At 37.0% G+C, this 26,686-nt stretch overlaps 1 protein-coding gene across 1 annotated transcript in view; it reads right to left on the reverse strand.

The window, feature by feature from the left end:
- MYO3A (myosin IIIA) overlaps positions 1-26,686 on the reverse strand; it is a 131,610-nt gene that overhangs the window by 44,983 nt on the left and 59,941 nt on the right. Inside the window, 12 exon segments of the mRNA XM_048048503.2 lie at positions 718-865; positions 3,006-3,216; positions 4,170-4,296; positions 7,917-8,031; positions 8,135-8,233; positions 10,524-10,726; positions 12,396-12,479; positions 12,564-12,668; positions 13,814-13,930; positions 16,235-16,334; positions 25,600-25,755; positions 26,349-26,414. Coding sequence (XP_047904460.2) covers positions 718-865; positions 3,006-3,216; positions 4,170-4,296; positions 7,917-8,031; positions 8,135-8,233; positions 10,524-10,726; positions 12,396-12,479; positions 12,564-12,668; positions 13,814-13,930; positions 16,235-16,334; positions 25,600-25,755; positions 26,349-26,414 — 1,531 coding nt within the window.

Raw genomic sequence — 26,686 nt, forward strand, 5'->3', positions numbered from 1 at the left:
TTGACTGTTCTGTTTTTGACTGTTCAGCATTCTGATATGTATCTGTTTTTACCGAGATCGTTATTTTTTCCCCAGACATGTAATTTCTTCAAATAACAATATTGAATAATGATTTTAAAATTATTTTTACGGAATTATTTAGAAAGTTGAGATAATCTTTTTTTTTTCCACTGTCCTTTTCAATTTCATAAACTATTATAGTTAAAATTCTGTTCCTTTTCTCTGTTTCACATCAAATTATTTAGATTAAATCCATCATGATTTAGCTTAGATGATCTAGTTCCTGAACAAGAACAAATTAAGTGTGATACTTTCAGTTTTTATTAATGGAATTTCAGTGTTCATTAAGCTTATTAGTAAGCTATTATGAACATTGCATTTAAAAATTATGTTACCACTCATTTATGTTTTTACTGTGGAACCATACACTACATCACCCATGTTATTCCTCAGAAAAACAACACTGCATTTGCATCAGTCTGATTATCACTGTGTTATGTTGCTTAGATACTGTACATTTCAAGTTTAATGTATTTTTTGCAGGCATTTTACTTGCAAATAGCAATCCAACAGTGCTTCACATAATGCATACTCGGAAAACATTTGTGATAATCTGCAATTTATGACCTACTATGGAGAAGGAACAGTGTAATTTCCTGAGACAAGCTTTTATATGTTCAGCAATACTGAAGCTTTATCAAAATATTCAAGACATACCTGTTCCCAGGCAAAGACATGTTGATTGAAGTAGAACTGAATTTGTTCATTGGCAATGTTGATACAGAGTTGTTCAAAAGAATTTTTTTTGAAATTCTCAAAGCCAAAGATATCAAGAATTCCAATGTTCAAACCATCATCATTTCCACTGCAAAGATTAAATAAACTTTTTATTGTTGTACCTTAACTATTTTATAGTGACTATCTTCATTATAGTTTCATGAAAGTGCATAATAGGACAAACCTATACAGCAGTTGAACAGGATAGTTTTTGCTAAGCCATATTTTTCTTAAAATAACAATTCATTTTTATCTGAAATACAATAAATGCACATAAATTTAAAGATATCTGTATTTGCAGACCAGATATACTGAAATACGTAATGACCAAGTCAACTGATAAGTATATGGAAGATTTACAATTTATTTTTAAACTAATATTTGCTAGTTAATAATCTGTTGTAAAAAGCTGACTTGGTACAGAAACAACATGCAGTTCTTTTTGTTTCTGTTGTAATATAGCAGGCATTACTCAATAGCACCTTGAAATGAAAGATTGATGACATTAGATAATATTTCTTCATATTTCTTATTCATAGCAATTAAAACTGCTTATTTTAACATGAAAGCCTGAAAAATGAATAGCTAGATCTTCTATGCATCTAGTAACTACTTCTAGTATTCAGTACTGGAATGTGACATGAATTTAAATTACCAATTAAGTTCCAGAAAACTACTACTAATTAAAACTTCAGTTTGAAATTTTAACTAAGACATTTTGAGGAATATGTAGTCATTTCTGCAATTGTAACAACCCTCTAATATCTCTAATTACTTGCTGAAACATAAGATAACAATATAATTTAATAACAACCTATAGTTGACGTTAGCATTTTTTCCAAGCTAAACTAAAATAAAAAACACATTCTATCTATAGCTACCTTGGAGGGGCTATCTGTAATGACTTTCCTTTTTTTTTCATAAAAAGTGTAGGAAATTGGATATGGAGAAGGAGCTTCAAGATACTAATGAATAGCACTTTGAATGCTATCTTTGAATAGCATCTTTGAGAATTGCATTGAATAGCATCTCACGAATTTCATTGTTTCATGGTGGAGGGACCAAAGACATTTACTCATTTTGACCTATATTTGTGACTATTTTATCTGTCTGGAAATTACATTTCTGTTGATCAGACTATTGCAATTTGTCTTTCCAGTTCCTTTCCAGCGTTAATTACAAAAAGATAGCAAAAAAAAATATATTACTACCATAACAACAAAGCAGACTTGTTTTTTTGTTTTGTTTTGTTTTGTTTGTTGTTTTTTTGTTCTTGTATAGTGAGTATTTCAGGTCAAACTTTCACCTTCCTCACCAGCATGGTAAGTATTCAATTTGAAAAGGACTCTGTAACAGGCACATGAGAGAGGCACACAGATTCGTAGTGCTGCCCATCTATCATGCATTTAATTCTTTTATTTACTGATTAAAATTCTGTTTAGCGCTGTTCTACTGTAACCAAATATTTGAAAGCTTGGACAGATTTTAGGATTGTAGCCTTGGCTTTAATCTGATGTTACCAATAGATAAATAAATAAATAAATAAATAAATCCAGGAAATCCAGATTTGCAAAGCTATTTGTTGTTGATATTCCATTTGAAGTAGTTATAAATTCATGCCTTTTCACTGCTATTAGCAGCCAGAGAGGGTCCTGACCTACAGAATCTACAATGTAAGCTGTATAATTTCTTCTTCAGTTAATTTGCAAAAGGTATCGTATCCTCATTCCCAGTATCTTTTTTGTCTGTGTGTTTAAATGTCACTCTGTAAGAACAGAATGGACATTAACCTCAGTAAATGTGTTCAGAAACTACTCATATATATATATATATAACCACTCGTAAAAACTGCAACATAAGCAACAACATGGCTGCAAATAAGAGCAGAGTTTAACCTATGTAATCAACAGATGAATGAAAGAGTTAACCTGACTGTTAGGAGTAAATGGTATAAGGGAAAAAAATAGTTAGCATGTAATTTCAATACAATTACACATACTTTACAAAGGGTTAAATGAGTAAAAGTTAAACAGGAAAACACCAGATGCCTGTGCTATCCGTATCTACTGTATTGTCACTGCATAGCATAAATAGGATTAAAAGTATTTAGTGCTGTCATAAATAAAAAAAGTAGCAGAGAAAAGTAGATGAGGACACTAAACGCTCCAGTGTAGACCACACTTCTCCCACAGAAAAATCTCTCTTTATTCTGGAAAGACTTCTTTTACCTTAAATGTTTATCGGGTTTGAGAAGAGTGTTGATGCGATTGACTATCCAGCTAAAGAGGCGCCCATAGAGTGCTTTGGCCATGGCATCTCTGACATCAGTGGCTTTTTCCACAGTGTTGGGACGGATAATTGTTTCTCCTCGAGTTACTACGCAGTGAGAGGTAAGTGCCTCTTGCAGTTCATCCGCCTGAATACACAGCAAGGATGCACCTGGGAAGTAAGGTCACAGCTCAGAGGCAGACTTCTGAAGAAAAAATATGTATGTTTGCAATCAAGGCTGCAAGTACAATGTTTTATGAAATAAGGCCTTAAACTATGACAAAAAAGGGTGTTCACACCAACCAATGGTCAGTACCTAATTTAGTCACCAGCCTTCCTACCTTCCACTGTAGCCAGTAAATGGGACAAAGCAGAGGCCTTTAGGTGGTCTAAATTGCTCCATCAAGGAGATTGCTTCTCCAAACTGTCTATGGAGAAATGCTAGGGAATCTAGGTGACTATGTCAGGAGCATGAAAGCTGTGAGGTGTGAATAGCCCTCTCAGTTATAATCCATCCCTATAATCTGCAGCTGTCTTTGCTCCAAAAAAGGGTTGCTTCTTTCCCAGTTGCACAATATTTTTCTATGATGGGAAAATGTGCAAAATACAGCATTAAGACTACATTTACACCCCAGCTGTAATGAGCAGGAACTTCCTTGAGAATCTTTGCCTCTTCCCCTCCTCTGCTTCCTTGCAACCTATAATGTAAGATATCCCTTCCAAATAACTAGTAAGCTATAGTTCAACATGTACATGCAGGGAACAAGTAATGAGGATCTAAAAAAGAAACTGAAAACAAAAAAAGATATTCAAAATGTTAATGATGTTCTCCATCAAACGTTCAAATAACCTTGGAAAAATTCCAAAGATTTTCTTTTCAAGCATCTGCAGTATTAGTCATGTTTCCTGAATGCCAGTAAACTGGTTAGTCAAATAAGGTGCATAAATTGGGTATTTTTCTTTCAACGCTTGAATTCAGGTGGGCTTGGAATTAATCTAACTTCAACTTTTAATTATTCTTGCAAAATTTCCATGTGAATACAGTCTTCACTGATAACTTTCTTACAGTAACATTTGCTACTAAAATGCTAAAGGAATACAATGTTAAATCAAGAAAAACTCACAGTTCTCAAGGGCTACTGGATTGGAAATGTTGCTCTTGTCAATCATATGTTCAGATACCACTGCAGAAAATTCAATGTTACCCACATTTAAAATGGCAGCCAGAACACTGTACACACTTCCAAGTTCCTGAAAAGTATATTAAAAAAGACGTAATGCTTAATATCCTGACAAGTTTGTCACTTTGGTTTGTGTGATGGGCATGCTGTTCTGCCATGTGTTTCCTGCACGTGGAACAATTACTTTCTATCGCTGTCTACAACATGACCCCTTCTTTCAGGAATACTTTCTTTAGCAATTATTATCTGATCTGTACTCAGCATAGTCTTTCAAGCATAAGACACCCAGAGAGGGCAAGATAAACCGTTGCCTAATCTCTCTTCTACACTTGTCTACAAAACAGGATTGACGTGGAGTAGGGGAAGCTCAAAACAGTGGTAAACATAATCCTCTTGCACAGAAGAAATTCAGAGGGTATTTATATATAGCCTTCACTGTGTCTGCAGGCACAGCCTTGTCTAAAAATGTAATACCTAGATCAACAAAAATATCAAAAAATCTGTATTGAAGTTTTTTGGATCACAGAAGCAATGTACTCCAAATAAAAGGTCAGCAACAGCTCCTGTCGATGTCATTGGAAAAAGAGCTTCAATGGGAGAAGAATGAGGCCTCACATCTCTATTTAGCAAAGCACTTTACACCTCAGAATGTCACTTAGGAACTGGGTACTCACCATAGCACTTTGGTATGGACTGTATTTAAACATATTTAAACATCTATAGATTTCAAATGGTTTAGTAGTTTCTGAATAGGGATTCTACCTAGAAATAGGGTTAATATTTGTCTGGACAATGAAGTGAAACATACAGTAAATAATTTTAAGAAATTACATAGGACAAAATCATATTTGCAATGAATGAAAGAATGTTTTCATTGCAGGTTTGACTTAGATTTGAACTGTGATTTTTCAGCTGTGAATTTTCACCTGAACTGTGAACATTTATCAGTATACTTGATGATCTGAGTACTTTCTGCTTAGAAATGCTGAGGTGTTCCTGTAAAGTACACTAGGTTTTAATCTAGAAATCTGTGATACTATATATTCTGAGGCACACAGTAATAGTGTATTTTATAAATAGCAATTTTATAAGTTTTATAGTAGTTTTACAAGAAGCACTTTTGTAAATTTGATTAGTGTGTTACAATGATGGGCTCTTCATAATTCCACAGCATTTTTCTTAATATTCAAAAGTTTGCTGGTACCACATCAGGCATCATTTACTCAGATAAAATTGCTAATTGCTCTTAAAGACTTGATCTTGTTTTCAGCACTTTCAGAAGTTAATCTAGCAGTTAATAAATTAATTATTCCAGTGACAGCAAGACAAACTAGACCATCTCACTCTAAAAAAATATGCTCAGGATAATTGCCTCACAGTTTATGTAGGTTTTAAGCAATTGTTTTCATTTTAAGCTTAGGGACACATGAAATGCAACGAAATGGATAGCTTAACTTCTGCCATTATACCGTACAATATGTATTGCTGCTGACATTTCTGTGCCCTTTTCCAGTGTGTTTTAAGTCTGGCTTGATCTATCTTATATAGCAAAATTACTGTTCATCTCAGCCAGTCTTTTCTATTAATTTTGCCATGCAGCCTGAAACAAAACAGTCTGGTTTTAAGACTGGAAGTAATGACAGTAGTTACCATGAAAGTCTGTCAGTCAGTTAAAAACAAATTTAAAAGAAATAAAGTGTTGTTTAGGTCTCGGTTTTAGTTGGAGTGAAGAAGATATTTTATACAATGTTTTCTGCTAATGAAACACAGAACATGCATATATATTGATCTTTCTCTGCACTGGGATGAATGTCAAAGCTTAACGCTGCATTACTAAGAAGTGAACTTAGAAAAGGAACTCACTGTCTTACAGTATCTTTTTCCTCAATGAAATGAAATTGTCCCTGCACACACACACTGATTTCTGGCAATAGCCATCGCTCCACAAAGAGGGTGGTGTGGACACCCTGAGTTTACTTGGAAGTGTTAGGAAGCTTTATGCAAACCCAGTCCAAGTACTCATCAGACCTTTGCCACCATTTGGAAACAAGTCAATCATCCCTCCCCTGCTGGCATCATTCTCTGCTACCTGATGCAGAAACAGGCAACGTAATGCTCCCTTGGCAGTTCTTGAGTGATCTACACGGACACCAGAGCTGGTTCCCTGCAGTTTCCTTGTGTCCCATATCAAAACCTCAACAGAGAAAGACTTCTGTATTCCTTCACTCTTGCAGACATAGCCTCAGACAGGCTAATTCACCCTGCAGAGAATGTGAGACAGACTGTCGTAGATAGGGCTCAAATGTAACCACAGATTGCTTATTCTACTCAACCTACATTGGAAATTGTAGGGAATCTACATGTAGATGGTTCTTTACAGACTAAGCTCATCGTGGCTCACTGAGTTAATGAAGTGAAGATGCATGCTAGACCTGAACAATGCAGCCAGTGACATAGCTGCGACTGAAACTTCAATATGTAAAGAAGATCTCTTCTTCTGGATGATCAGCACTATTGTTTCAGTCTATCAAAGTGAACAAAAGAAGTTGTAACAAGAACAAACTTCCTGCTTTACATGGCATTAATTAGGGCTTATCAAGGTCTTTGGCGTTGCGATAAAACTGCTATCAGTGCTGAACGGTGCATATCCTCCCAGGCTGCTTCTGGAACACTGGAAGTACAGGTGTGAAAGGATGTGTGATATTACTAAGTGCAGTTGTGAATAAACACATAGCGGAGAAAGACTGTGAACTCTGCTGTTACTGCATTTGTTAATGCAAAAGGAGTATAGATGAACAGAATAGATGAATAAATATGTTCTGCTAGCTATTCAAATACTCACATTGAGGAAAATAGAAATTTTCAAATGAATAGTCTTCTGTGGAAAGCTCCTTAAAACATATGTTTTTTTAAAGAAACTAAAACATATATCCATTCTGCAGCACTAGTTCTATATTTCACAGATATTGTATAGATCATACTCCTATTTGTGATTAATAAAGTCAGTGGTAAACTACAGCCATGATGCACTGTTTTTTCTAAGAGGAGACAACTAGGGTGCAGAATGGGGTTTCCTTCCCTTGCATCCTATTTTATAAACAAAAAGGCCTGTTTTTTACTACAATTACATGAGAAACAACCTGATAAGAGGGGTTTAGTAGCCAGCAGAGCAATGATATGAGATGATAAAGAATGGTTTCAGTTAATGTTCAGTGATCAGATTCACTCTAAAGGGATGTAAAAACTTCACTCAACTTTGCCCCTGGAGTAGTGAAAATTTATTGAATTCATCAAAAATCAGATAAACTCAGTGAATTTTTAGAACTCTCACCACGGACATCATCTTAAAGCAGGGATGAGACTCATATTCACAGCCCTAAAATGATAGGCTAATAAACAGTTACAACATTTTGTATGCATTTAGTTTGCAAAAGATTTTTTTCCCAATTACTCAGCTGATTTCAAAGTCTTGTTGACTAACACCATTTTATTAGTTTATCAGTGCCTTGAAACCTTAAAAATTTAAATGTAGCAATATAACAGTAATTTGACCATGTATTATCATTAAATGTAAACACACTACTGCTAAAGTAAGAAAATAACAAGGATGATTATTTGAATTATTTTTGTAAGCTTTTCCTTCTTAAAGAAGTCATTAAAATTCATTTTAAAAGGGTTATCAGCACTCACCTCCAGTGTAAAACCTATGACTTTGAAGCACTGTTCAATTAATTCGAACTGAGACTTATAAAAGCTATTGTTCATAAAATCTTGCACTATTCTGAAATGATCATTTTGCAGATATCTGGAAGAGTTGACATATACAGAGTTAGAATTTAAATGAGGACAATAATTCAACACCACCACACTTCTTAGTAATCAATTTATGTAAAAATAAACTGTATTACCTGGGAGGTCTATATTCTGGCAATTTGTAATGTGCCAGTTTTTTCTTTTCTGCCAGACCAGCATAAATATAATAAAAAATATGGAAATTTTTCTCTCCTCTGAAACAATAGAAGGAACAAACTTGTTTAGTAATTTAACTATGTTACATTTATTTATGATATATTATGCTATTGTTAAATGTTATTTTAGTAACAGGCAAGGTTCACACAAATTGACAGAAGACTTTAAAAGAGTTTTTATTACCCAAATTCATGTTGCTCAGCCACCCACATCACATGGGCTGCTTAACTTTCATTAACAAATATTCAAATATTTTTTTTCTGACCAAGGGAGAGCTGTAGACTCATGATTAACTTAATCCAATATATTTGCTGAGTCCTTTAGCCATGAACCAAGAAAACCCATAGGCAGACATTCAGCAAAGAGCCTTATGACTTGAAACACTTTGCCTATAAGTTAGGTGCCGAAACCCGGGACAGAAGGCTTATTTGCACAGACAAGATTCTGAGCAGGAAATGGATGCTTACGTGGAAATTCACTGCCACCACTGAACTCTGAGATGGCCAAATCACTCACTATGAAAGAGCGGAAAGGAATTGTATTCAAACTGCTGGCTTCTGCAAGAGCTGAGGCTTGTGTCTCAGGAGCATCACTACATGGTTCTGTGACATGGATTCAGAGCCCAGTGTGCTGCTCCCTGCATAGAGGTGCCTAAATCAGAGTTTGGTGCCAACTTATTTTGTGTATTTTACTGTGGACTGTCACCAGTAGGAAAATAAAAAATCAATTCAAGGAGCATGAGCAGATCTTCGTATCTTCCCCGTGCCTTGACCGTTGGGTTGCAGAGCCGCACTTGGAACATTCTGTGAAAGCTCAGCGTGTCCTGATGGTTTGTGTATTCTCTTGTGGGAGACACAGGTTCGAAATCTCTGGATTTGAAATGGGTCTGGAGTTTGGGTCTTCCATTTCCTTGGTAATTAAACACTGCTTTTCTGCAAAAAATCGTTCCGAGATCTCCCTCCATGTTTCTTAGTTATGCTCTCCCAGAAGAGCAGAACAGACTGCCCGTGCAATGCGGGTACCAGAATTCCAGTTCTCTGCACTGGCATGGCCGTATGGACTAGCCACCCAGACAGCTCAGCAAAGAGGAGAGCACTGCTCAGCACAAACAACTTCAGGCACCCTTGGAAGTTCGTGCTTCAAGCATTAACCTCCTACAGTGATTCTCATGCTATGTTCAGTGGCATTTTCCTGTGAATTCAGATAACTACACACATACCTAAAGTGCATTTGAGGCACCTAAATGGTTTGCTGACTTCCTGTCTCAGCATGTGGCTAAATATAAATACCAATGGGCAGTGACAATAAATAAATAAATAAATAAATAACAGTTTGAAAAAAAAAAAAGGTATTTTAGGGAAAAGCAAATTTTATTCTGAAAAAGTAGTTTCTTAGTAGTTAAAAAGTAGTTTTATGTTCAGCTGGGGAAAGAAAACAGCGTTTCATAAAATTGCATCTAACTTTAAATTATTTATTAAAACAGTGCCAGTGGGACTTAGAAGTCCTTCATATCACAATATACAACAGACAACAAGGTCATGCAGAACTACAAAAAATGTAAAAATGAGAAAAGATCAGTAAGGAGAAAAATTTACAACAGTGACAAGATTCCTTGTCTCAATCTCTGTCTTTTCTATTGTTATGATGACAGAAATAGAGTTGGCAAAATATTTTTTACCTGAATGTGCTACATATTAGGACAGAAAATAAATTTCAATGATTTTAATTCAATGCAGAGACCATTTAATTTTTCTGTTATTTTATATTATGAGATACACACACACAACAGAGTTGGATCTCTACTGTATTTGGTGTATGACCCTGTATAAACCAGATCCTACTAGATGCTCCAAAACAGAAAACGAACAGTTTGCAAAAAAATATCTACAAGACAAGAAGAAACTTAGAGGAATTAAATCGAAGTCATGTACTTAGTACAACACTAAACATTTACTTCAAACTTCCACAAAGAAATGTATAACAGAACCACTAGAAAGCTTTTAATTCTTTAGATATTCTAACATTCTGTTTATATATGACATACGAATCTTTACAGGATTTGTTTAAATAACCCAAGAAATAATGAAAAAAATACTGGGAGTAGTTTTCAATTAACTTAGAGATCTGTAAGTTATTCATATATCATTTATATATATAAAAATATATAAAAGAGACATATATATATATATATAAACAAATACACAAAACAACAACAATGAAAACCTCACAGTACCTTATTCTTCTTTGTGTTTTGTCCTGAAACAATTTCCTGTATTGTAGGCCTTCTCTGTAAACCCCAATTAGGTCAAATACACTTTTTATACTTACACTGCCTGGTGGACAACCCTGGATTTTTCAAGGAGGTACTCTGAAATCTGAGCTCCTACTACAGTGCCACCACAAGTGAATTTCATTTCCAAGTATTTTCCAAATCTGCTGGAGTTATCATTGATGATAGTGCCTGCATTTCCAAATGCTTCTACAAGGTTATTCACCTGGAGGATCTTCTCCTGTAGAGTCCTGTTATTAGCCTAGATATGAAAAGATATTGCTTAAAATGAAAAAAAATCATTCAAATACATTCCTTCTTAAATGCTTCCTTCCTCATCTAGATGGCACCATGAAATGTGACTTTTGTGTACTTCAGACTGTTTGTTGCATATGGGCCTGAGAAAGGAAAGACTGAAGGCAGTTCTTCCTTTTTTTCCTGTGTCATTGAGCGAACGGAATATAAAACAATGCTTACTCATAGGCCTAGATTCATGCACATGATCTCAAGGAGGCTACTTCAATACTTCAAGCCTGGGCATAAACTACTGCACAAGAATGAACAAATAGGGGTGCTGTATGTCATTTATTTAGCCACCTATCTGATCTTCTTGCAGCTTTGTTACAGTGAATGAACAGCTCAAACTGTATCTGTAACAAGGTTAGGCACATCTCGCACCTGTGTTACCTTGACTCATTAGCGTACATGAAAAAAGTAGTGAAGGTGTTGTGGCACAGGCTAGCAACTACAGATTATACCTATGTAAGTGTTGAACCATGTCCTCCTCATTTTCACTCCAACTGCAACTGTATAAACGACATTAAAGCTAGCTCGCGCGTGACCAAAGCACAAACCTCCATTTAAACATGTAGCCATACCTCCACTGAGGGGGTTCATAGGAGTAGGAATGTAAATGATTTCAGAGTGAACAAGATTTCACCTAGTATGGACAAAAACAGTCTTTGAGTTTTCATCAATCACACTGACCAATTAATTTTCCTCATCAGGTGCATAGGTACCCTGCCTTGCCTGGGTCTCTAAGAAACATAGTCCTGCTAACTCAAAAAAGCATCAAAATGCAATGGAATCAGTAGATGAAGTCTTTCTTCTCAAATTGACTGTGCCATCCCACATATACAGCTAGCGTTTGACACACTAGACTTTCACAAGCTGACACATACTTGGCTGTCCACTGTACTTGTGAATAAGTAGACATATCGTCAGCACAGCCATTCCTATGTAAATTGTATGGAAAAAAAAGGCAGGTATATAGCGTGAAACCTGTCACAATACAGCATTCTGCTGAACTAATGTCTGGCTGGAAGTGATAACACAATCATATGAATCATATATATATATATATATCATATATATACGTATGATCATAATGACAATAGAGCTAATCTATTTCTGTGGTCCATCATTCTGAGATGGCTAGTCTGCTTTTAGGATCAATGTCTACTGCTGCTGCCATCTGCCTACTGCTGCATTGCATCACACCAATAGGTCATTTTGTTTTGCTTGCTTTTGCACTTGGGAAATGCAAAAATGACATTCTATTTGTCCAATTAGTGTGGTCACTTCCCTGAATGACTGTCCCACTGACAGCAAACTGGTTGTGGTTGAAAGTGAAAGGCTAGATCATTTTATGTAACGCAGTTTGGGTGATTTGAAGATAGACAGTTAAACAAGGACAGGCCCTCACTGCAGGGAATGCTTCCTTGCAGAATCCCTGAAATGTTTCTGTGTGACCTACTTCAGGAGAGAGAAAGGGCTAGATGGATCAGCACCAGGTTCCAATCTGGCCTTACAGGAGCTTTTTGGAAAATGTATTACAGTCTTGGCCCCCTACCAGCGCATTGCCCCCAGGTTCAGTCATTCAATTAGGCCTAAGATATCAAAGCCTTCAAGGCATCCCCTTTGAAACATACCTTTCCCAGGACAGTGAGCTGCTGAACTAGAAGATGGGCACTTTGTGTCTTGCCGGCTCCACTTTCTCCAGAAATTACAATACACTGCAGAGAACAAGAGCATGAGTCTTAGTGCATTACGTATCTCTCAGCCTAGCAAAGGATGTAAGTAAGTCATCTCATCTTTACCTGATCGGAGTTGTATGTCACCATGGACTGATAACCTATATCAGCAACAGCAAAAATATGAGGAGGGTTGGCAGTCCGTTTAGCTCCAATATACAGTTTGGAATGCTAAGTGTAAGAAAAATGAAAACATTAACTGTGTCCCATTAACATCTCTTTTTGCACTTACCGGAGTTTAGTTCTATTCTCAAATTAGTAGACACCATGCTGAGGTTACCAGCAGTGAAGCTTCCTGAGTGAGTTGTTACTGCACTCACTATACCATGAATCTGTATTTAGAACTATAAGAACTACTAAAAAAGATGAAGTACAATTTTGCATGATGTCAGCCCTATGCTGTGAAACTCAAATTATTAGAACAAATTTAGTGTTGCCAAATATAAAGCACCTACTTATTTATTTCATTTATAATGAAATTATACCTTACATCCTCTTTGTTCTTCTGCATAATATTGATGGCTAAACGTAAGAGAAGATTGTTCCTGTACCTGCAGTAACTGATAATTAATAACTACAAATTATTGTGTTACCCAGATTTCATGTCTGTTCCCTTTGTATAGCAGGGGGGCAAATTCACAAAAGTTAAAATTTTACTGTGTTGCTTTATGAACTGTATGATCAATTAAATAGCTATGGCTTCCCTAGCTGTCCTGGGAGGAAATGTTCGCAGCTCCTACCTCCAACCATTTACCTAGGTACAGAAGTTCTCCACAGGAACTGGAGGAGGAGGAATGCTCTCTTCTACAAAAGGGGTAAGATTCAGCCATATTAATGCACGTATCTGTACAAATACTACTTCTAAACTAACTGTCCATGGCAGTTTTTACACTCAGTGGTGGTCTAGTCAACAAATCTCATGAATTTGAGTTGAATTTATTTCATCCTAGAATTAATGTTGAAAGTCATTAAAAGAACAATGACCTAAAAATCTCATTTACATTCAGTGATTAAAATGTGTGACTTGCTCAGATGTAGCTATCTGCACCTAAGATATGATGTAGACATGATCTACACTATAGACATAAAGATACCTGAGATAAATTTTTTTTGAGTTTCTCATTTCAGTGCTGAAATTCAACATGATAGGGATGTGTGTCAACATGCAGTCGAAGGAACTATTGTATTCTAATTCTGTTTTTCAGAGCAAACTGAAGCAAATCTCAAGAATGGTCTTACTTTATATTTAACATGAACATTTATACTTTAATGGAAATCAGTGCTAGTGAAAAAGAACCAAACCTAGATTTTCACACCTGTGAAGAATAAATGTCTACGTTCCGAAATGGATTGACAGCGATGAGAATGTCCCCAACATATGTGTAGATTTGATCCTTGGCATAACCCTTCTGCAACTGCTCTGTTACTGTATTCTGATGGAGAAAGAATAGGAACATTGACTCACAGGAAAAAAAAAAAAAAAGAATATTAGGAATATTAGGAAAATGTACAAAACATTTATATAGTTACAATGAGTGAGTAGAAAAGAGAGGGAAGGCATTAATGGTAAGGAATACAAATGATCTTGATCAGAAGTGAGTAATACTTTCAAACACCCTGGCATTCATAATTTGTGTCCAGTCTCCCTTTGAACAATACACATTTACAGATCCCCAAATGGCTGTAGAAAAATTAGTTAATAAGTAGTGCTTTAATTTAATTAATCAAAGGTTTTCATGCGACAATCCCATGTTAATTTCTAACACTACAGCTTCATGTAACTCATCAAGCAAAAGCCATATGCTTGAATTCATAACTGCCATTACAGCTGCTCTAACGTTACTCTCAGTTAGGATAGGACACAGTTATTCAACTGTTTGGATGCTGTTAACAAAAGCAAACAGGTATCTTCCTATATTATCAACCAGTCTCTACTGTGATTGTTCTTTGCTCCTGCAAAGACAATTCTCTCTGATCCAAGAAAAAAATAAAGCCCCCCTACTGGCATAACTATTTCCTTGACAAACTTACCCTAAACAGCTTCTACGTACATAGCTGGGCATGTAAAGTGCCTGGTTAGATTTCCAATCAAAACAGAACATACATCTGGCTGAAGAAATTCAAACCAGCCTTGAGATTATACTGAGTTATATATGAAAATATTAAGACCCTATTCCCTCTGGAAGAGAACCAAAAGCAGCAGGGGACTACAAAAAGAATTGCTTTCCCTCCATCTATTCACAGTGTTGTGTATTGTGTTATGCTTAATGCACTTCAAACCTGAAGTCTTAGCAGCTGAAGAGGCTGCATTCCCTTCACAGGAAAATATAAGAACAAAACCCTGGTTTTCCACTGACTTGAAAAACTCTTCCCTTTTTGTCTTTGGTACCTTGCTTTTGGCCATGGCCAGATTTAACAGATTAACAGATTATTATTTTTTTTTTTCAGTGCAATTTCTGTCATTTTTAAAGTTATTTCTTGCAACTATAGCCAAAATTCTAAAAGGCCTCCTGTTATGCCCTTTTGATGGGGTTGTTTAACTGGAAGGGAAGTTTGAGGAGTTCTATGAAGCTGCCATTAATATATGAAAGAGGTTATAAACTGGATCAGCTTGTGCAGAGGACTTTCTTGAGAATGTTTCACCTCTGAGGAGATGGGATACACTTCCAGCTCGTCTGTTGTTTTTTGTTTTTGTTTTGTTTTGTTTTCTCTTTTGCTTAGACTTTTTATACACTTCATTGCCAAAGACAAAAAGCAGTATTGATAGCATATGACTATACCTAATACAAAAATGCTTAAAACTGAGCTTTGTGAAGCAGATGAAGTCTGGATTAGCTCAATTACATTACCTAAACATTAAGCTACTATTACTAAGCTCTTGGATGATGGAAGAAGTTCCATGGGCTGTTCACTTCAGGTAACTTACCAGCTCAAGAGCCACATTTAGTATTCTGGACTGACAAAGATACAATGTACCAGAGAAATCTTATAGATAAGAGGATGTGAATTATAGTATGCACCAGCCTATGAACAGCCTGGTAAAGGAAAAATGACAGCTTGTTTACACCTACTGATGGCCTCTATGACCTGCAGATAATGTGCTGTGCCTGATTCTTGTTTGGGGTTTTGAAACTTATGCTATAAACACAACAGATTTCCCTCCTTCCTTACGCATGCTTCCCTGCATATCGTGGAGTCACTTCTGACCTTTGACAAACCAGTGAGATTCCTATCAACCACTGAGTCAAAAGTTCAACAGAAAGCATTGACAGGTCAGAGCCTCAGCTGACGTAAATTGATATCAATGCATCTCCATACCAAAATAAGTCAGAGAGAACCCAGCCACAGTAAGGTAGTCTAGGACAACTCTAGATGTCCAAGCAACAGATGAGAACATGCTTGTTCTTGGACCTGGATCAATTCCAGGTTAACATATCATGGCAGACTACATATTTAGCTGGAATAAAATCCAGTGATACAGATCCAGTAAATCAAATGGTGCTACTACACTGCTCAGTCCGTGGCTTTGACTGCAGTGGAGGTTTTAGCATGGAGTTGGAACCACTCTGGACACAAAAAATCTCATTTAAAATGTTTGTCATATACTGGTAAAATGCTATTGCACACTTACACAATTGAAATGTGTTAATATATATGAACTTGAACATTAAGCTCATCACTGTATTTTAGTACCTGATTACACTTCTTCAGGAAAACATGAGAAAGGACATTCTTACCTCATCCAGTACCTCCAAGGTAGCTAAATCATCTACCTCTTCTTGGTTTGAAACTAGTGACTTACTGTAGTTCCCTTTCTTTGTATGAATACGTTCAAACCTAGAAAAGACAGACATACAATTTCTTGATGAAAGGAAACACAGAATAGATCTTGCATCTGTAACCATCTTAACAGCAATTCAGCCAAAATATTCCAGCTTTCCATTCCTCCAAACTCAAACACATGGATGTTTGAAAAGCAGGACAGGATTAATTTATTTTTTTTTTTTAGTAAAACACATCTGTATTTGAGAATTAAAAATTTATAGTCTGATCCCACAATTGATACCATTAAGCACTTTTTCATTGTAACATCCCCCACTTGATCACATGACTACATCAGATGCAGGACTGGAGCTATGCAGTACAGAAAAAAAATATATATATGTATATATTTATAAAGGATATGACAGTCAAACTCTAGCACTTGCCTTTAAAAAGAAAAATGACCCACATAAACATTATGGATAGGACAAAACCAGGGGTGTATGATGAAATAATATGGCAAAAATGATGCAGAAAAGGCATTCAGGATGATAACATATCTAGCTTAGTAATGACAGTGCTCTAAAGCGTGGCTGAGATGGTCGCACTGTTGAGCAAAGTGCTACAGAACCACTGGAATATGCGAAATACATCCTGACCCAGAATAATTTTCTTGGACTCTACAGGAAAAAAAATGTAAAAAATAAAGAAGCATTTCAAAACTTCAAATCTTCTTTTTATCAGGATTAAACTTCAATAAAGTTTATTTTAAAATTTCTTCTCTCTTTTAATCAAAAATAAAAAAGTTATGTAGTCTTACAGAAATTTGCAAGAACATTCCCCCCAAGTTGGACTGTTTTCTATCCAAGAGAAAAGGCATTGCTAAACTCAGTGAATACAGCAATAAACATGAGATTTACAATTTATATTAATTATACTTGCTCCATGACATGGGGGAAAATCGGGGAAAGGGACACTGGATAAGTAACAGCAGAGCTCACAAACTAAATCAAAAATGTGCAATACGACAGAAGACTACTAAGCAAATTGAATCTCCTGATACGATCTCACTCCCCTTGAACATATACTTTGGTAAACTGAGACAGCAGAGAAAGTGTGTTGTTTGAAACACAATCACTTTTTACCTCAACTCCAAACAAGATCAGGGTAATCGCTTAATTTTGACATTTGGCACGAGTAAAAGCAGACATGTTTTCTACCCAGACAAGACCTTTAATAAACAGTGAGCAGTCCACTGACAGGAGAAAGAGGCAGCTACACCAATATGGAAAACTAGAATGAATAAACATCACACTGACGGGACAAGCTAAGAATCTTCTGAACTCTCACAGTAAGATTTACTGCAGGTAACAGACTGCACCCACTCCCCAAACATCACCTACTTCATGGGTACTAGTTTGGTTCACACAGGCTGTCTGCTGGCAGGGATGCAGGTGCAGAAAGTGAAGCAGGCACCACTTGGCATTATTTGTTGATTGCCAGGCCTGAAGAGGGGCTGGAAGAAATGGGCAAATGATGCCCTCCCAAACTGTAAGCGTAATCAAGATCTGAATGATGGAAGTGCAGGCATGAGTGCACTTCATCTAGCACTTCTTTCAGCTTCTCTTGTGTGTAATGATCACTCTCTGAGGGTGAGAGAGCGGCCTGTCCTCACCCAGGTGCCAGTAATAAAGCAGCTTCCTCCTCTCTCAGGCAGGTGTCTGCTATCACTGGAGCCTTTCCTTTGTCCGTAGCACAAAGGCAGGAGTTTCCCAGCCACTACAGATGACTAGTTCTGCAACCTTAAGATTCAGACATGAACATGTCAGACTTCATTGCAAGAGCCATCACAGTTTCATGGTCTTTGTCCCAATATCACAACCCAGTACCTAAGGCCGTGAGTAGGAGGCTCACCGTCCGGAAAGCACAATGAACAACATGGATCAACAGAATCTGCGCTGCACTGATGAAGGACAGGAGGCAAATTTTGCCAGTTTTACACCTGGATATTTTGCAGACTACTCTCAAACTGTCATTAGGACCCTGGACCTGCGCAGGAAAGCAATCCACTTCCAAATGAGTTCTTTCCGTCAGTATTTACTAGAGGCCAAATAGACTGTAGACCCAGCTGTAATGACGGTGGTGAAGCTGAATTACATGGAGGGGAAAAAGCAATGGGACTTCTACACAATCCAGTAACAGAGCCTTATTACTACCGTGCAACACATGACATGCAATGCATGTGCCTATTTCCACATAAGCTGTGCAAATAGACAGAGAGATGCAAGAGGACAGTGTATCTCTTTGGGAGAAACAAAAGGAACTTTTGCTGCAATAAATCCATAACTGGGCTGTAATTTTGCATGTAGTTAAACATCTTGAAGCAGAAAACACACAAGCAAGCAGCATTGAAAGGGATGGACCTGATGTAAAGCAATTAAACATCTTCTGGATCTCATCTTTTCTTCCCTTTCCTTTGGAACCCATCTGTACTGCAAGAGCTGTCCTGTTAGTACTGTATCCTTGCAATAACACTCTGAGACAACTTTTGGTTTTATGTACCCCCAGGTTATATTAAAAAGACCGTGGTAATATTAAACTTTAAATTGACTCTTCAGCCTTGCATGGTCTGCCAATGCTTGATTTCCATTTACCATTAAAGGATATTACTGCATTCAAAGCCAGAGGTACAGACAAAATCCCACCCCCTCCACAGAAACCACTTTTCTTTGTAAGCCGGGCTTTTTCTATTTATACTTCCTCTTATTTATCCTCTTCATTTGAAAATTTAAGTTTGGGCAGCTGAAGCAATTTCTCCTTTGTTCCTGCAAGAAGGTCATTTTATGTCCAGAGGATGCATCTAATATCACCATGGCTTTGAGAAAGACTTATCAACATGCACATGAGGGAAAGGTGTGGGAACCGCAGTACTGCAGTACTGTGTCAAGCTCTGCTGTTCTGTTTTATCCATCGCCAAAGAGCAACCCAAAACAAGACATCTATTAAGTTATGTTTTCCATTTCTGGTGGAATTCTTAAACACTGGATACAGGAAGATGTTGCTGTGCATCAGTGAGAGTGTGATATTTCCCAAGTTTTGTTTCAATTACCTTTTTCATTTAACGTAGGAAGTTAACAGCTGCCCTGCAAGAAGGGAGAGGGGAATGCTGTAGTCATGGAGCCTTTTCTTTTCGTAACTTTTTTTTTTCTTTTAAGAAAACAATTTTTATTTATGCCAGAGGAGTTTAATTACATAAAATTGATTCTCATGTAATCCTCTTCAGCTGACATTATGAGAACAGTAGTGCTTGTTAAACCAGATTATATTTCCCATTCTCAGAGTACAGCAGAGCAGCAGATTTGCAGAACACAATATTTTCCTGTTTTGTTGTCAAAGGGCACAGACCCCTCAAGGGCAGTTATACTGCTTCACTTGCTAAAACTGCAACCACTCAAAAAAAAACCACATCAGTGCTGTTGACATCTACGCTGAAATTTCATTACCATCATGCACATCAACATGATGAACCAAAATAAGCACTTTTCTCTGTTCTGTTCAGAAATTATTTGTTGGAGGCATTAGATCTCACAGCCATGCTCAGCAAGCAATTGAAGCAGCTAAAGACCAGAAACATCAACCCAGAATGAACACAAAAATGAGTCTAGGCAGCATTGTTCCTGTGTGTCCTCCTTCACATTCCCCCCATTCTTGTCTTTCAAGATTCAGTTAAATCAAAGTGAGGGAACTGCAGCTTTTTCTTCTTCACGTTGTCAGAATGCATTTAAAAGATTTCTGATAGTTCCAAAAATACCATGAAAAGGGAAGTGTGACTCACGATGCCCTGCTGAACTCTCTGCCGAAACTGGTTGGAGAATCATCTACAGTCTAAGAAGTGACAAGAAAAGGACTGGCCTTAGTCTGGGTGTAAAGAAGAAACTAAAAATAATCAGGTTTCCTGTAACATGAAGGTAGTAACAGCTGTACACCTCCCAGCTGTTACAAATATCATTAAAAGTGTCAAACAGAAAAGAAGCAACACAGAGAAATCTGTATAGGATCTGTCATTGCTGGTGATTCTGTTTCTCTAAAGGCTGTGAAAAGCAATGTTAATTCACATTTAAAATCAAAATTATGTCTGCAATGGATGTATCTGGTGAAATACACTTAAATAAAACTAGTCTTCTATCTATGCAAAATCTGAATTTAGAAGAATGTACTGATAGATTCCAACTGCATGTGCACAATGCTTTGCCGACAGACCTGCGCTCCCTCTATGTCTAAGTGACTGCACAGCACCAGCTCCACTCAGAGCCGTGCTCAGACTTACGCAATCTTGCTGAGAGCACACTGCTGCTAAGCAGAGCTCCGGGACTTTTCATTCAGAGGTGGCCCATGCCCAGCCAGTTGGGTCATGTGTGGCTCAGTACAATGTTTGCCGCTCTGTGCTGGTTTACCATTCCCTGCAAACATGTAGATTACTGGCTCTTTGTAGTAGGCTCAAGAAATGGCTGTATCCCTGGCAAATTTCAGGAAAAAATGTGTGTTCTTAACAGAGTAAATAAGATATCTGTAATATTTGTTTTGGATTGGTTCTTTATTGCCCTCATGAGTCGGGCCCATGTTCTACATTCAGAACTATGCTGAGAAGGCAATGGGGAAGCTCCAAAAGTGAGCAATGCCTGGTGAGGTATCCCACCTGCAGGAGAAATGAGTTGCTGAGCAAGTGTACTGATGCGACTGTGAATTACTTTAAGGGAGTCTCCTAAATGCAGGAGGAACTCATTTCTCCTGTTTTGCATCAGGAGTTAAATTTTTCTCCATTTAGGCATTACTGCTGTCCATTGAATTGTATGGAAGGAGACTGGAACCACATTCCTATTCAGCTATGGAGATGGGTATTACCTAGGAGCACGCAGGACTGGAGATCTGCTTATTCAAAGGCCTGTGTTGCCAGAAACTCTTTATTGACTGAGAGCAGTTTGCAGCACAGATACCTACACAAGAGCATCCTCACTGCAGTAATACACACACCCTGCTGGCACAACAAAACCCATTCTGAACCACAGGAGAGGAAGAAGTGGCTTGAAGGGGTCCAGGATTAGTCTGGAACTCCAAAGCCTCATGTTTAATCCCCTGCTCTGCTACGGGTTTGACCAAATCAGTACTGTACTCTGTGTGAGCTATCTTACTCTGTTCCTCATATTACCTTCCTCAAGCTAGTGTGGCAATCTCCTACTCTCCATTACATTCTGCCCGGCACAGTTTAGCCTGAAGGGCTGTTATCAGTTGCTTCAACTGGCAGGATGAGTCAAAGAGAGAAAGAGCGAGAGAACCCCTAAGAAATAAGTGACATGAGTCTGGGCAGTCACTCAGGGAAAGTCATGGAAGAAAATGATATGGCACTGCTTTTAATACTGGTGAATAAAATGACAACCCTCTTTGAGCATTTGTACGTGAACTTCTATGAAGTTACCTCCCTGAAGTTTCCAAAGAGTTAAATAGAGTGAGTTAAAGAGTTAAATAGAGAGTTAAATTGTTTAGCTGTATTTTTGAATTTTCATCCCTACATGGTCAACACAGCAGGACAAACACTTAGGAGAGTAATTCAGCTCAGCCAAAAGTCCTTGCTGTGAATCACTCTGCAGCAGAACCAGTCTCTTTCCCACATTTATTTAGAGGGCATATAAAGATAATTGGGGTCCACTTGATTGCTGAAATCTAGGTGCAGCGAATAACCCTCCCATATACAGCTCATTCTGGAATGAGTCATAATTCCCAGGAAATACACGTTGTACTAATCATTGCATATTTCTGCAGAGATTATTGTAAAAGCAGTCAAGATTAAGAGAGCCAAACAACTCAAGATGAAAGTATTGCAAGCCTGACTGTCAGGTGTAAATGCGACACTTCTTGAAGGCCATTTCAAAGACAGCTATTTCTGTTGCAAAGTAAAACTCTTTACAATGCAGTTTTTTTTCCCCTCAATTGGCCTGGTGAGAAGTGTATTTTTAGAACAGCTTTTGGGTATATGCTGCAGCACTCATTTCTAATAATTATTTTGATCAGTAATTATAACTTTTAATGGCTATAAATGTGACTTACAAAAATGTAAGTATGTGATTGAGGGATTGGCTAAAATCAAGTGGAAACTTAAGCAGTGCCCAAAAGTGAACGATAAGGCTCAAATGAGGTTACTGCTTCTTCATGGTAGAATTTGTCTTATTTTCTGTGATCTGTTTCTCTTGCTAGGTGTTTGGAAAGGATGCAGCACAATTATCTAAAACCAGGTTCACCTTTGATAAAACAGCCTAGTGCAATGCCCTAATAACTCAAAGACTGCTAAATGCTAGAAAATACCTCAGGAACAATGACGCTAATGGGAGTGACTATAAGGTGACTTCACCTCGTCTAGAGATCATAAACTCGTCCTGAGCAGACATGGTACACAAATATTTTATCTGAGGATCTGGCCTTCTGCAAAAAAAAAACACCTCTGAGAATGCGACATAACCTAACGTGATCTCTTCTACCTGAACTATACCAACAGCACATTTAGCAAGCAACAAGACAATATCACAACCACAACAAACTGCCACTGCAGGGGGCAATCAGAGCCAAATTACACATTGGCATGCTGGGCAAAAAGGGTGGTTGATTAGATACTGAGTGAAAACAAGAATAGTGGACATGGGAAGACCCAGTGGCTGGCTGGACCTCAGCTATTAATTTTCAAGGGTTTTACTCATTTCTTTTTTAGTAAAAAAAAAAAAAAAGTATTAATAAAGTGTAATTTGAAGAGGAGAGGAAACACATATTGAGAAAATAACTGGATTCCTTACTTCCAGCTTTAAGCCAACACTACCAAGTTTCACAGAACCACAGAACCAGCCAAATTTCTTGAGTTTATACACTATGCCCATTTACATAACACTACACAAGCAGAAGGATTTCTCCACTCAGTGGAAGGAAGGGTTCTTTCATCCCTTTAACTACCTGCCTCCCAGTGACAGCCAGCAGGAGAACTTTGCCTTCAAATTAGGGACTGAGAGAGACAGATGGAGATCAGGATGGAGCATTACAAAGAAAGTTGCCAGCAACTGGTGAAAGTTCAAGAATCCCACAGTAGGGCCCTAACACAGCAGTGTACAAACAGCCCCAGAACAGACTAATCAAGAAAAGAAAGCCAGGAGATTTTAAGACAAAGCCCTGTGACTAGTCATTACACAGCCTGTGTCTTGACTCTGAGATTTACTTGATAATTCTGCACAGACTTCTGCTTACACCATTTGCTCTGTGCAGATCGAAGGTCAGAAGATATATCAAATTTGGATTTAAAGACTTTTTAAGAAGTACAACGACTGAATTAAGAGATCTTTGTACAATCGTTTTACTGTTCAACAGAAGAAAACAATGCTGTTCTATATTAACGTCCTTTCCAGGCCTGGGATTCTAGTTTCTTCTAAAGTGAAATGTTATATTTACTACAATTGCAGTGACTGGAAAACAATTACTGCTGTTCTTGCTTATACAGGAATAACAATAGATATTACAATGGGTATTCGTGCTGTTTCTGGGAGATGGCTAATCTTTTTATGCATTCACTGCTAGCAAAAGGCAATCTTCCTACAAATGTAACCAATAAACATATTAAAAAACATATCAATAAACATATTAAAGCTGAAGTGACTATATGTACAGTGACTGTAAAATGTGACTTTTACTTGCAGTCTACCTTCAGTAATCTCAGGTAGCAATAGATTTAGTTAAATCAATGCAAATGAGATTTATAGTAATATACTCCCTTAAACTCTGTTTCATGTGAAGAGCAGTCAGTTAAAAAACCACAGTCTAAACAGGACAGAGAAAGTGCCAACAGATTGTTCTGCTCCTCTGCCATTTGACTGCTCTATGCACAAGCAAATTGGGCCACTTTCTTTATGCTTGGCTTGTATAGGAAAAGAAAGATCATGTAATTTGCTTGATGAAAAATGAAGAGTTTTAGAAAAAAAACACAACAAAGAATAGGACTTAATAGAAAACATAAGTATTACAAAATGTGTAAAAAAGCTCAAAATACTCAACTGACTTAGAAGCCTGATTTTCAAAAATGACTGAGGCATTGAAAGGATGAGTGTCACAAGTGTTATCAGGATTTAAGTTCATATTGCTTAGGGTTTTGGATTTATTTTACCACATTTAATTGTGCTGGGTTTTATAAATATACATATATAAGTCTGGGGCATTGTTTGAGTGCTCAGCACGATCTAACAAGCTAATTTCAGTTTCAGAATCTTTCTGGATTAAGCAAATGTCAAGTATGTACCATACAGAACATACAAATCCAGTCTGAGGCTTAAATTTAAGTCAGCTGCATAGGTTTTCATAGAAATGCCAGAAAAGAGAAACTACTGCTCATTTCACATCCACTTCCACTGAGTCTGAAAAAGCCTGAACATGAAAAAATATTTAGAAATATATTTATTATTATTATCCTCAAATGACAGAGTATATCATAAAATTCTTCAAAATCAGAACTGAAGACTGTCGTATATATTGTTACAATAAATGTGTAAAAGTAAATGTGGCAGATTTTAGTAATTTTTTTTCCATATAGTTCATAATGTCAAAATGTCTTTTAGATTTTATGTTCCATTTTAAAAATATCTATCATCATTTACCTTGAAGCACAGCAGACATCACACCAGCAGTATATCAATACTAATCTTCTACTGCATTTCACATTTGACACACTATTTTAGTGTAGTGGATTTTTTTTTTTTAATTAATCGCAATATTGAGCCAAGACATTTTCATTTGTTTGAAATAAAATTCATCAGGTGCCAAGCGGTTTATGCAGAATTGATACTACTAAATACTAATAGAAAAAAGAAAACATCTACTCAATAAGACAAACATTTTATAAAATATTTTTTAATTTGCAAATCAAATCCTGGTACCACTGTTAGTGGTTTCAGTCAGTAGCATCTGATTCTTGCAAGAAGTTAATTACTCGCTTTTAGCACACTCAAACTAAACATCAACCACGGAAATGTAAGAGAACTCAAAACATTCACCTACCCTAACCTTACCTTTCTGAAAGCTAATCTGTATCTAGAGTCACTGGAAAAAGGGGGGTCACTTCTAAAGACTGTCTTGTCCCACACGTGAATCATGATGTCCCTTGCTTTCCATTGGCTCTACAGGGGGTCCCCAAAATTAAACACCCCATTTTTCAGTCAGCTGAAGTTATAAGAGGTGAATCTTTCTCTGAGCACTAGCCATTTGGAAACAGTGAAAGTATAAAGGCTGTACAACTGTTCTACTTTGTAGCTATTTTTACCTTGCCTTTTCAGTGACTCCCATTTGTTGATGAACATCGATAAATTCCATGAGTTGCCTTTGTAGCACGTTTTCCTTTCCTTCAATTTGCTTAATAAAATCATGCTGCAAAAGACTAGATACTGTTGGGCGCTTCTCATAATCTTTAGTCAAGCACCTGTGCTGACAAAAAACGTATCATCATTCAGGGCTCACTGATAAGTTTTGAAGTGCCTGTCTGTAGTTCATTCATACCTACATAATAAATACATCCATCTTAATCATAACAGCTGCATACTGGAAACTTTACGTTTTCACAGAATTGATATGGCTAAGAAGTTAAATCACTCCTTTTTGAAACTAAATATTCTTTAAATTAAGAAATAACAAGAAAAGCAGAAGTATCAAGTGTGTTAGCATGTTATTTCATGTTTCAAACCTGGAGCCTCATTCAAAAGCCAAAGTAAAAGTACAGTTACAGCCTAGGAGTGCATATGTTGATTACTCCTTAGGTAAAACTCTTATGTTCAAGTGTCCAGGCTAATCTGGGACACCTAATCTAGAGCTCATTCATTTGCAAAATCTTAACATAAAAACCGTTACATATCTACAAAGAACACCAACCCAAAACATTTCTCATTTTTACAATTTAAGGAAGCAGAGTAAGAAAAATATTAGCAGCAACACATTTCCACAGAGAGTACAATGATATTTTACACCTGACATTTACACGTTCCATATTCAGTTACAGTGGCCTCAGTTGTTACGCACTTGTTAATGAAGTCATTGAATTCGGATGACCACAGTTCAGGCTGCTGTAGTGTTGGAGGAGGATTCCTGCAAAGGTCAGTGTGACAATAAGTTAATAAGCTACTCAGTTGACAACAACAATGTGTGAAGGCAGGCTGAGTAATGAGTTTTAGAAGGCCACTAAAAAAAAGATATCGATTTCCACTGGTAAAAGGAGCATGGGCAGATGACACAATACCTTGGTGGTTCTCCTGCTTTACATAACTAAGAAGAAGAAATAGCAAGGAGATGATCTACCAAGCGTAGCCAAGAATTATTGTATTTTTTCAATTAATCAATAAACAGAAATGTAAATAACA

The sequence above is a fragment of the Anser cygnoides genome, chromosome 2 (assembly GCF_040182565.1).
Source record: "Anser cygnoides isolate HZ-2024a breed goose chromosome 2, Taihu_goose_T2T_genome, whole genome shotgun sequence".
NCBI lineage: Eukaryota > Metazoa > Chordata > Aves > Anseriformes > Anatidae > Anser > Anser cygnoides.